The following is a 13,024-nucleotide window of genomic DNA, read 5'->3' as shown; positions in this document are numbered from 1 at the left end:
AGAAAATAGGAAGACATCAAAATTTAAATAGGAAGTTTTTACAAATCCTCCAGCCTAAAAGGCAGACCACAATGCCTCTGATAATTTCAGGTTAGTTTTCACATCTGTTTCACATCCCAGCTGAGCTACTGTTCAGAGCATGCCCATAGTACTTGTTCCAGGTGAGTGCTTGGCAGAGAATGTCAGCCTAACACTTGTCTTGGTAGGAGAAATGAAAAAATGCAAAATATCTTCAGATATTATTAGCTGCCTATGCTGAGCAGGATTCTGGAAGCTATTTATGAAACTGTTTTTCACACAAATACAGTGGATGCCATTAAACTGGATGTTTACCACCCACGATAGTTACATTTGCTGTGGCGTTTGATGCATTTCAAGTTCTAAATATAGAGAATACTACTGTGTGGTAAATGCACCTTTTAATGAGACCTAGTGTTGCTAAACAGTGGTTTAGTTTTTAAAGCAAGCTTGCCAGGGAAGAAGCCTTGCAGAATTAAAAAGTGCTCAGAGACAGGCTCTTAGGAAAAAGGACAGGAAGACTTTCTAATGATATATCAGCTTACACATGGGGGAAGGAATTAAGGAGGTAATATGGGCTGTGAGGGGTTTTTTCCCCCCTTGGTTTTACAGCAGTTATAGTTTATGGCCTAATTTTCAAAGGCATTTTCTTTTTCTGTTTAGTGGATGAGAAACTTGAACTGTCTATGAAGCTGATTATAACAGTTGTATTCTAGATACTGAAAGAATCTGTATGAATAATCTAATGGGTCCTCTGCGAAAGTGCAGATTTGAGACTTCTATTGTAAAGTGTTTTTTTAATCCATGGGTTAGTTGTGGTTCTTCATGGCAATATGCTGTTCCGGGCTGTGACCCCTTGCACTTGTTATTTATCAAAACTGCTATTTATGGACTCCCGGTGCCGTTTTCTAGATACCGCAGCCTCTCTATTATACGCACTGAACAGTTTTTCATGCTCTTTTTGACAGTCATGTCTGAGGTTTCTACCTTTGTTCTACTACAAAGTCTGTGTACCAAATAAACATGTTGTCTTGTTTCATTAATCATACCCTCTAAATAATTCTGTTTCTTGATTAATCTCAGGTAGTATGTGTGCCCTATAACATAGGGATTACTGTACTGAGCATATTTTGACTGTGTATGCTATTCTGCCGTTCATTTCAGAGGAATCCAACAAATTCTGTAACAAATAAATGCAACTTGATTATTTGAAATGTCATTCACTTATTCACATCTGTAACACGAACACGCTTTTGGAAACGCAAAGAATGAAGGGGTACTTTTGGTTTGTTCTTGGTCCTGATTTTGTGTTTCACGTCTGCATCTGATCTTCATCTTTGAAAGGGCTAGAACCGAATTTTCGTTCCTTTGTTTCACATATATAGATCGAAAACTTTGGGAAGTAATGACTTGTCTTGAGAGCTTGACATACTAAATTCTTTGTCATCAGTCAGGACTTCTAGATGATGCTGTAGTATGAAGAGTGAATAATAATTCATTGTAGATGGTACATGGTTGAGTGTCAAAAACAAGTTGTTGCTCATTCATTCAGAAGTGAATGCCCTGTTTTGTATGTCAGTGTGCTTTGTTTGCAGAATAAAACATGGTACAAAATCAGCTAAGGCTTTCTGCTGCAAGGAAGGGAACACACGGTGAAAAACTCCTAATCAAGTGGAGAAACACCCTTCCTTGCTGGTGTCCAGAGCTTGGTGACTGTTGCCTCTTGATGTCCCATGGAGAAGGTCAGTCTCTGCAAGGCAAAATGTAAAGTCCCTGTACTATGTCAGTGCTTCTGCAGTGCATGCAAAGACGGATTTCTTTATGCAGGTCTTCAGTGCGAAACCAAGCAAGTCTTTTACGTAAGCATTCTGCATTCACGTTCAGTTGCAAACAAACTGACAAGGTTTGTAATACATACAGATATAACGCTGGAACAAGGTAAGCTAGTGTCTGTGCAGCTGCTCTCCCCGCCTGCTTTCTGAAAATATGCAAACCTATCAATGAGCTGACATTCACGAGGGGGAAAAGGTGAACTTAATATCACAGCTTTTCTGGAGAACAAGTTGTGAACTGTTGACTTTCAGTCCAGAGAGTTTTCAGGCTCTTGGGTGGAGGGGGAAGGGAAACTTGTGTGTACTTCTGCTGTGTGAAGTCCTGGGAGATCCGCAGTTGTTACTCAGCGCAAGACAATCCTGTTCCATTTTAAAGCACGTTGGTAGGAAGGTGTGTGTGTTGTGTCTGAAGTTTCTATCTTTTGGAGGATTTGTTTGGGCTGCTTAGCAGTCACTTGATTTATTTGACTTTGTGTAGCATTCCTGAGTGACTTGATACTTTTCTGCTTAGAATGCTGGACCCTGTATTTGAAGTGCATTCATCTGAAAGAAGAATTCAGTCCTATCTTTCTTCCTATTTGCCCAGTCACCACTTCTTACATGACACTGGCTTCCCTCCCCCAACTGCATGTTGTCGGTCCTGTCGGTGACTAGTTCTTGCCATCTGCAACTGCCATGGAGGTCACTTCTGCATGAGTGACAAGAGGTTTGCTTGGCTACATGGCTGAGCATGGAGAAATTGAGGAGGAGGGGAAGAATGTGATTTGATTTTGCTTTCTATGACATTTTTTGAGTCATATAAGACTTGAGGATGGAAAACAAAGGAGATCAGTTTGAATATATGGGAGAAAGGTGACCATGCAAAAACATGTAATGAATAGCAGTAGAGAGGCTGATGTAGTTAGCTAAATCACAGGGGAAAAGGAGGGTGGAAGGGGAAGATGGATTCAAGATACAGGTCATGAAGACTGAATAATCACATAAGGATAGCAGCATTGCAGCCTGCCAGTATGGTCGGAGTGAGATGAGGGACAAGCTATTCTATTTCTTGGATGTTATTATTACCCGTCTCCCACCATTTATTAATAATAATATGAATTATTGACCTGCAATGGTTTAACTTATTCATAGAACATTTGAAATTTCCAGTGCTCTTCAGTTGTAACAACACCTGTTCTCACCCTCCAGTATAAAAAAATCTTTAGATCAGGCCTGTGACCTAGTCCAGCACTTAATCATATACTTACTATTCTTTCCATTAAATTTCTCTGAATCTGTTTTAAACAAGACATAAGTAATTTTGCAACTTCCACTTTTTTTCTCTGTATTAGAAATTAAGACCGATCTTTATCATTGCAATTATGATGTTTCCACCAAAAAGTCCCCTGTGTTCTCTTAGTAATTTTTGTATTTTGATGGCATATAGCAAGTCTTGTGCTTTTTGTTTTAGGTAGATATTTTCTTAAAAAAGGCTTCAGAATTTTCATCAGTATTTGAGTCATGCTTGTGGTATTTACTACTAGCTTATAGTTCAGAGCAACTGAAAATTCTGTAAAGGGAACAACTAAATACTGAAGTGGAAACCTAAGTCTTCCTTCCCAAAGGCTGGAATTGGATGCAGTCTGTGGTAGAGAATCATTTTGTGTGGTTTTGATTGCAATTAAAAATGTGCACAGTAGAAAAGTGGAGCTTACATTGAAATTGCTGAAAACTCTAGTTGACACAAAGCTAACTGGACACTTGAATTTTTGACATACCAGTATCATAGAATCATATCATAGAATATTTTGGGTTTAAAGGGACCTTAAAGCTCATCTGGTTCTACCCCCCCTGCCCTGGGCAGGGACACCTTCCACCAGCCCAGGTTGCCCACAGCCCCGTCCAACCTGGCCTTGAACCCTTCCAGGGAGGGGGCAGCCACAGCTGCTCTGGGCAACCTGTGCCAGGGCCTCAGCACCCTCACAGGGAAGAATTTCTTCTTTATGTCTAATCTAAATCCTTCACTTTAAAACCATCACCCCTCATCCTATCTGTACCCACCCTGATAGAGTCCCTCCCCAGCTTTCCTGTAGCCATTTAAGTACTGGAAGGCCGCTCTCAATTCTCCCAGAGTCTTCTCCAGCTGAATAACTCTCAGCCTGTCCTTACAGGGAAGGTGTTCCACCCCACTGATCATCTTTGTGGCCTCCTCTGGACCTGCTCAAGCAGGTCTGTGTCCATCTTATGTTGGGGCCCCAGAGCTGGACCCAGCACTGCAGTGGGGGTCTACACAAGAGTGGAGAAGAGGGGGAGAATCCCCTCTCTCGAGGGACCACACTGCTCTTGACGCAGCCCAGGACACATTTGGCTTTCTGGGCTGCGAGCGCACAGTGCTGGCTCACAGTCAGTTTTCCACCCACTGATACCCCAAGTCCTTCTCCTTGGGGCTGCTCTCAACCCACTCCCCACCCAGCCTGTATCTCTGCTGGGATTGCCCCGACCCATGGGCAGGACCTTGCACTTGCCCTTGTTGAACTCCACGAGGTTTGCACAGTCCCACCTCTCCAGCCTGTCCAGGTCCCTCTGGATGGCACATCCCTTCCCTCCAGCGTGTTGGCCACACCACACAGCTTGGTGTTGTCAGCAAACCTGCTGAGGGCGCACTCAGTCCCCCTGTCCATGTCTCCAAGATGTTATTTAAGCAGTCTAGTCCCAATACTGACCCCGAGGAACACCTCGCATCACTGCTCTCCACTTGGACATCAAGCTGTTGATTTAAGTGCAGAAAAAGAGTTACTACATGCTTTGTCCTTTTCGCTTTGTGCTATTCTTAATTCCTGATAAATGCTGGTCTTAGATGTTTTGCTCCGTGTTGGAAAGAACGTTTTAATAGCCTTGAATTAAAATGCTTTGATTGTATGGAAATGGCCTTCTGTGGTTCAATGTCCCAAAAAATGACTAAGAGAGGTGTTTACCATATGTGCCTTTGAAGTTAATTTGGAGAAGCTGCATGTGTGAAGCTTTTGTTATTTTGTAACCTGTTTAGAGGTTGAGGGACTCAAGTAAGGCACATCAGCTCCTTTGTGCATTTCGTTCAGATTCTTTCCTCAGTTGTCTCTGCATTCACCTATTTTTTAATGCAGAAGCAGTTTTTACTCATCAATGACTCTGTAGAACATGGAGGGGAGAGTATGTGACTGAAAATACTCAGAAAAGAAAGCAGTCCCTGTATTTGAATCATGACCTCGATGAACCACATGTTACCTTGTGGGAGAGTGAGGAAACATAAATTTAGACTCCTGGGAAAACACATTTTTCAACTTAATTAGAAACAGGAACAACAAAGTACTTATTCCTGAATCAAAGCTGGCTGGGGGGATGAGAAAGTTCAGTGGTGAAGTTTATTTTGCAAAACTTCCTCAGGCATTTTTATTTTGTGACATGTTGGATTTCAGTTCATTTTCAGGCAAGCCTTTCAGGTTGGGAGGGGGTAGAGTCTAAGTCCAGTTCCTGTGTTGGCTAGCCTCTCAATTCATTTTCATCTTTCTCATCTATTTTCAGGTTGCTTTGCCTGCGGACCACCTTTATTCAGATACAGTGCAATCTTGGGGGGAGAGTTCTGTCTGCAGGGTTTTGGGATCAAGACTGTGTCAGTGAAATTGCAGAATTTAAATTCAATACGATTCCAGTAGTCCCTGGATCACCATAATCTTTTAAGAGTATGTGAACACCCTGCTGTAAGAGTCTGCATTTTTACATTTGTTTAATATTTACAAGTGGGGCCAAGAATTGGGAGATTTTTAACGTTCTGACATGATTTTAGTTTTTTGCTACAGATGTCCAACGAGTTTAGCTTTTGTTTTGTTTTTACTGATTTGAATGCATGAAGACATGTGGTACCTAAATTAGGGCAGCAGAGGAGTTGCCAATCAGTAATGAAGATGCTCTGTCATTTTAATTGTGTGGGTGCTTAATCATTTTCTATAATAATCCTCTGCTTTAAAGTACAAAAGAGAAGGGATTCCTATAGGGGCATTGTGCTCTTCTGCAGACAAAGAAACATGGCATATTTTAAATAATGGAGAGACATTACTCTCCTCTGGTGCCTTAATTCTGACTAGATTTTCCTCTTTCAACTTCAGAATACTTTAAAAAGGGGATAATGTCACAGAAACAGAAGCTGAGGCACAAAAAATTGAAATGCCCCAACCAAGGTAACTCATCATGTCCACCATGGAACCAGGAATAAAATTTCTGTCTCCTGCGACCCAGGCCAAGGCTCTACCTTCTAGGCTAGTGGTCCTTGATGTTTTTTTAGGTAAGGCTCACTGCTACTACTTCCCTCTCTCCTTGCTCTTCTTTCCCCCTTGCCACTGATTGCTGTTTCCTCATATGATACCCTTCCTCCTACTAGCATAACCCATTTTCCAGACCCATCTTGTGTCCTTCTCCTCATTTCCCACCTCCTGTGCTACTGCCGCCTCTTCTCCAGTCACCCGCTTGCACTGACACCACCACCGCAAAGCGTGGCTCCTCCTGAGCTTATTTGCTTGGGCTCAAGCCATGCGTCTGCCGTTTGTTCTGGTGTGACTCACTGTCAGCAGCCTCTGCATAGGCTGTGTTGTCCCTGCTAAGCTCTTTGGGTCCAGAAGCTGTGCAGGTACCTTAAGAGTCATAGCTGCGCTAATATTACTGCAATACTTTGCCTTTTGCTGACTAAGGGATCTCTAACCTGTGCTCCATTGGCAGTAGAGAAACCAGGGGAAGCCTTGGAGCACGCACTCTTAATATTTGGTACCTGAAGATACATACTTATGTACTCGCATAAAGTTTTTTCAGTGCTCTAGCAAATGCTGAGGGTTGAAAACATCAGGCTTTTTGTCAGCCTGAACCAAGGAATGTATCTTTCTGTAGGGGTAGAAGAACATATTTAGTTTTAAAGCACTTGCTTTGTCAGATAAGGAAAGTAAGTCAAGAGATGCAGTTCTGGATCCATTTTCTAACTTGAAGTTCAATTTGCATTCAAATATTGTTCTTGAAATATTGTTCCCTTAAGAGTGAAATGTTGTACCTACAGTCCTAGATGAGTGCAGAGGCTTTGGGACTTGTGAACAGACAGGTATTTTACGCCCAGACTCAAGTGAGTGACTTAAAAATAACCTGAATAATTTAAGCATGTTTTCATGAAGTTAAGTTAGCTTGTGAGCTCAGAGACAAAGGTGCTTCCAGTATATATGTGGAAAGCAGAGAAGCAGGCTTCCTTGTTGTGAAATTATCAAAAGGATATGCAAAATGACAGGGTATTGACTGGCCTTGTTTTTTCTTCAGGATGTCTATTTTGTAAGCAGCTCTGGGCTCAGTTCGTTTCTGAATGCCCTTGCCTTAGCCCTGCTTGCTCTCTTCTGTATTTCAGTCTGCTCATTTGTCCTAGCAACCATTTGTTTCAGAGATGTATTTTCTTTTTGGTCCTGAAACTTTAAGGAGAGAGAAAGCAATTTATGTGAAAAATCACTTTATCCAGATTAATGACTGCTGCGCTTGACTGTTATCACAACGTTATTAGCTAGTTTTTTTTTTTTTTTTTTTTTTTTGTTGGAGTGAGAGAACAGAAATCACTTCTTAGATCCTTGCTCTCTGAAATTGTAGTTGTGGAGACACATCAGGTTGCTCCAGAAAAAACGAGTACCTTCATGCAGTCAGAGTAAAAGCTCTATGTGTAGAAGGTGTGGCTGAGGTTTGCTGTTCATGTTAGCAATTAATATGCCACTAATTGCCAGGGGGCTCAGGTGAAGGACCAGCATCGGGTCCTATAGCTGGGGGTGCATTGTCAAAGGCTGAGTTTGCAGAGGAAGAAACCAGGATGTTTCATTTCCAGCAGGAAACGGGCAGAGTATAACTGAACTACAGAACATGCTTCTGCTCTTACTTACGATGGTGTGAGTCAGAAGTAGCCGATGGTGGTGTTGCAAGCCTGAGGTCAGAATCCAGCTGCATGCATAGTTCTAATGCTTTAATCAAGGTATGTACCTCCTGTGGTGGGAGTGGGCAGGCCTGGAGGAATTAATGGTTTAATCATAATACCCCAGCAAAAGTTCCTTAAAAGTAAGGTAGCTGGGATGATGTGGGAAATTTCTCTTAGGATTCAGTGTCAGGATTTGGTGCAACAGCTTCTGAATTTTTCCAGGAGTCTCACTCTTTCCTTGTGTTGTCAGAGCTGCCAGTGTTGTGCAAGGGAAACTCCGGGGTCAGATGGACCTTAATCTTTAGAGCATCTCCTGAAGGATGGTGGATGGGAAACACTGTTCTGTTTCTGAAGAGTTTATAGAAGTCACCCGAAAGACATGGTTACCCCAAATCAGGATAAGCTGAGAGGAGTACCTAAATGAAAATGGGACTGGTAGATGTAAAAAGTAGCACAGAATGACAGTTGCCTGAGGGCATGTGTACCCAACCTGTTAGCTAAGGCTCATATATATGCAAAGCACAGTGGAAGGGGAAGACCTACGTGGGATTTACAGGGCTGAATTGTTAGTATTTCTTATGGTAATGGAGAATTTGAGAAGCCTTCATGCTGGGCCCTTGAAGTTAGTGTTAAATAAAAAATAGGGCAGATAAACCTATTTCTGGATTCTTAATACGTTATAAGAGGAAAAGTAGTTCATTAGGCAACTTTTTGGATCCTGGGTTAACCTGGATCTTACTTCTGGAGGTAAGAAAATGCCCATTTATCAGCTGAGAATAACACCATAGAAACAGTGGGAGAAAAATAGTTCTTGGGAGAAAGGGTAGACAACTGAAGTAGAAATCAAGTACATAATGCTACATCAAGGACTACAAAGAAGTTTTCTAATTATGTACAAATTCAGATTATCAGCCTTTCTTCTGTTCCTAAAACACAGCTTGAGGTCTTCCTTGATTTTCCTTTTGGAGCAGAGTTTTGTGAAGACAAGGTCCAGCTGCAGTTATTTTTGCGTTTGTAATTTAGCACTTACCAGAGCCATGAGTGTTTCTTCTGGTTTTGGGGGTTTAATCTCTACTTCCTCCAGACCATAAGGATACTATTCCGTTACATTTCCATTCTCATTAGCAGTCTCAGATGCCATAGCTTGCCTAGAAGGTTGCCAGCTCTTTTGAAGTTCCTCACATGAAGATAAAGGCGTATCCTTCCTTATAGAAGTACTTTACTAAAAATGCTCAAGCAGCTAGAATGCTGTTGACATATAGTCCATAGCTGTCATTGTAGCATCTAAAATGAAATTTAATCTCATTATGTCTCTTAGTTCTTACTGCTGCCATGTTTTGTGTGGCTAATAAAGTGCGACTCGGACCCTTGGATTTCTTTCGTAGTTTCATATCAGGTAGACTGCTGTGGCTCAGTGAAAAACAAGTGAAGGACGGGGCCCAGAGAAGTAAGAAAAACTGAATTCATTTAGTCAGCTAAAAAGACAAACTTTTATTATTGGGAAGGGAAAAAGGAAGATACCTAGATAATTATAGGGGTTTTAATCTTCCCTCATAAAATTACTAATGGTGTGAATTCTTCAGACATCAGTTGTATCAAGTGTTTGCAGGCTTCATTTATTATCTACTAACCAAAATTAGCATTGTAGAACCAAAGCAATACCAAGCTTTTCTCCTACATTTCTGTTGAGAACACTGTATTTATTCAAGATTTTAGAAGCAAGTCTCTGGAAACCCCTGATCGCTTCAGAAAAGGATTCCCCTTTACACTATACAGCAGGCACTGAAACCATGATACAAAATTTATTTCATGCTAGAATTGTTTTGCATAACATTGTGCATGCATTTTACTCAGTACTAAATTGCATACAATGCTGTTGTCTTGTTTCTTAAACTTTGAGACCATTTATACTTGAGTATTTTCCTGATTTTGTACTATAAGTCCCAGTTTTAAAATAACACCTCTTTTGTTTAAAATTCATACTGATTACTTAATATGAACAATTTATGAAGGGTCTTTACGTTGGATCTATACATCAATAAAATACAACATAACCAGAGCTGGAAAATTAAATCTAGACCAGCTGTTACTGTCAGGTCCGAAGGAAGGTCCCATGTGTCACAAGCATGCCAACAAAAACAGACAGGAAAAAAGTTTTCTTATTTTTATACACTTCTAGTTGGATTTAAAGTTCTTGATTTCCATGTCGGTGTGATGAACTGTGAAGGCGTGGTCAATATGACCGATGACTGCCTGATTGCACTTTTTAAAACCATTACTCTGTATCTTGTATACAAAAAGAAGCGATCCATAGCAAAGAAATGTACAGTTTTATAATGTTTTACATTTTGGCTACAACAATGTATGTAAAAGTAAAGAGCTTTGAAAGAAAATATATAACTTTGCTTTTTTTTTCTCCTTAATCATACATTTGCAGTGTTTCTTCGGTTTTTGTTTTGTGTTTTTGTTTTGTTTTCGTTTTTTTAAATTTTTGTCTTCATGCAATTCATGCTATGGAACAAAAAAATAGATTAAAAAAAAAAAAGAAAAAAAAAAAAAGATCTTCTACAGTTTTGTTACATTTTGGCCGTAGAAAAAGCCTGCATCTCTAGTACAACTCCAGAACCACGAAGAATCATCCATAAAACCTGCATGGAGCGAGTTAACTTTGTCCAAATGAGAAGGTCTTCTATGCCTGCACAGTTCCACACAGATGTTTATTAGCCATCAATGTTCATCTCCATCTTGCCTTGTCAGGTCACTCTGACTGCCTCTGTTGGCATATATTTAGCAATGACTGGACTTTCTTTGCAAAGATCTGCATGTAAAGAATACAATCAGTACTTGAGCTTCTTCCCTGCGCTTTTCACATCAAGCTCGGCATCTTAGTGTTAAAGGAAGGAGGAAAAAGTGAAATAGCTACATGCAGAGGCAGCCATATTCTTCTTCAACAGGATTTTTTTCCCATGCAGTCAGCCAGACTGAGACCTCTCTACAGTGTGTCTGAGTATTGCTTTCAGCATAAAATAGGCGCCCATGCAAAGTTTCATCCTACTGTGCTTGTTTGCTCAAACTCCTGCAGGGTTCCTATGGCTCAAAAATATCCTGAGAAAAGCAAAATCTTCCATCGTTGGCATGTTTCAGCATCGACTAAATGCCTAACCCATTTCATACAGAGCCAGTAGATCCACCATTAGCCAAAATAAGCATATACTAGCAGGATGCACCAGGAAGGAAACTATCTGGTGCATCTACCCTTCATCCTATGTACTGATACCATGCAGCGTGTATGGCCCACCAGTACTATGTAAATGCCTGCCTATTGTCATCTGAGTGCTATTTAGGAGTGTTGTCACCTAGCATCAGTAGTAACACCGTTCCCAGCAGGTGCTACTGTGAGACATTGCATCTTCAGACTTAGTCACCTGGATTATATGCAACATAGCATAGGCTAATTGAAAATAAAGCTTTTTAGACCATTCTCTGCTACTGATCCATGCTACAATATAGATGGGATGGGAGACCAAGAACGTCTCACTGGACTAGGAGAGCTGTAGGGCGCAGACACTGAGGATAATCCTATCGCTTTTCCACTTATGCCAGCTATGCTGTTAAGGCTCCGTGACATTTCGTAACCTTCATTTAAAAGAAAAATGCAAAGTACAGCATTGGATCAATGACAGAATGGACTAAGAATGAGGTCAACATTGTAGCCAGTTCAATAGCATCTGCATGCATGGACATGCCGAGAGTAGTATCGCTTGCAACGTGACTCAGAAGGCCATTGAAGTACAGATCAAGTTTAAAATATATATATATATGTATATAAAAAAATCATCATTTCTCAAGGATGGTCAGGCTATGTTATTGATCCTACAGGCAGCAACATGATTGTACTCTGAAAAAAAGAAGTGTCAGTGGGAGGGGTTTTCTATGTCTCCGTCATACATTCATGCATACCTCTCCCTTTCACTTCATGCATTTTGACCTCAGGCAAAATTAAGGTTTCTGGTATCTTTGGGGGCGGGAGGGGGAAAAGGCAGCAAAATCCATAAAATTTATTGTGTTGCTATAGAGATACTACTCCTTCGTTCTCAGCATTAAAAAAAAAAAAAACAAAACCAAAACCAAACCCAAAATTGCATGCATTCTGTTTCCCTCCCTCCCGCCCTCCCCCCTTCTTTTTCAAACATGCATGTAAACAGCTCAGCAAGTGTACAGAGAGTTGCACAAACTATGGATGAAATTCTGTTGGAACAACAATTAAGATGCTCTCAACGTGTTTCAAACAGGCCAACAATATGCTGACGTATATTACTCTTTAGCCAACCAGCCTCTGTTTCATTCAGTAACGAGAGGCGGTTGCAGTGCATCGTGAAAACCATACATTCCTCATCCCAAAGGATGTGCCATTTGGAGTGTTCCCCTGATCCACTGGAACCACCTGACCTCGCCCAGGCTGAATGAATGTGGCAATGCTTATCCAATACAGAATCAAGTAAAACGCTTTGCTACAAAGGTAAATTTTAGAGGATATGCTTTCATATGAAAGTCTTGTCGTCCAACTATATCTTTGTTGATGATAAGCTTTAAACTTATAAATACATACACTATCTATAACTGGCATTTACTATAGCTATTGCCCATCATACAATGGCACATGGGAATTCTATACTCCATACTCAGTGTATGGTTACATCATACAATCTTTGCAGTTTTAAAATATTGACTATATGATATACTATATACAGTACACCAGTGATAAACACTGATCTGAAGAGAGAGATTTCCAATTTTCGCATTCCTTATCAACTTTGATGCATATATACGTAACTGTAATTTTGGTTTGTATGGTTTCCTCATGTTATATTATTCAAACAAAACAGTCTATCTGAAGAAGGGAAGTTTTTTTTATTTGACTTTACTTCTGTTGCTAAATAGACTATTCTGACCATTAGCAAACTAAAATGCAGTTACTTCTGAGAGATCTGTAGCTGTCAGAAGTCTGAGAAACTAACTAGTAATGATTTATTTATGAAAGTGATTTTAGATGGATTATTTTCCAATTGTAAGACACCTGTGCTAACAGATGTTCTTGTATGCTTCTCTTTCTCTGTTGAACTAAACAGCTATGAATATCCAAATAATTTGTTTTAGTGCTCTGTCAGGGTAGCCAAATAATCATTTCATATTTCTTGAAGATGTTTTGCTTTTGTGTTTTATCTTTTCTGTC

General features: G+C 40.4%; 1 protein-coding gene across 3 annotated transcripts in view; it reads right to left on the bottom strand.

Moving 5' to 3' along the window:
- Positions 1-9,257: 9,257 nt before the first annotated feature.
- Positions 9,258-13,024, bottom strand: part of KCNC1 (potassium voltage-gated channel subfamily C member 1) — a 109,760-nt gene continuing 105,993 nt past the window's right edge. For 2 of the 3 annotated variants that reach the window (XM_026850636.1, XM_026850638.1), the window contains one exon: positions 9,258-11,427. In XM_026850636.1, coding sequence (XP_026706437.1) covers positions 11,291-11,427 — 137 coding nt within the window. In that variant the 3' untranslated portion in view covers positions 9,258-11,290. The remainder of the gene's footprint in view (positions 11,428-13,024) is intronic. The other variant, XM_026850637.1, reaches the window with a different exon arrangement.

The sequence above is a fragment of the Athene cunicularia genome (genome assembly GCF_003259725.1).
Source record: "Athene cunicularia isolate RWA chromosome 5 unlocalized genomic scaffold, athCun1 chr5_part2, whole genome shotgun sequence".
In the NCBI taxonomy this organism is placed as follows: Eukaryota; Metazoa; Chordata; class Aves; order Strigiformes; family Strigidae; genus Athene; species Athene cunicularia.
This window is presented reverse-complemented; position numbering and strand designations above follow the sequence as displayed.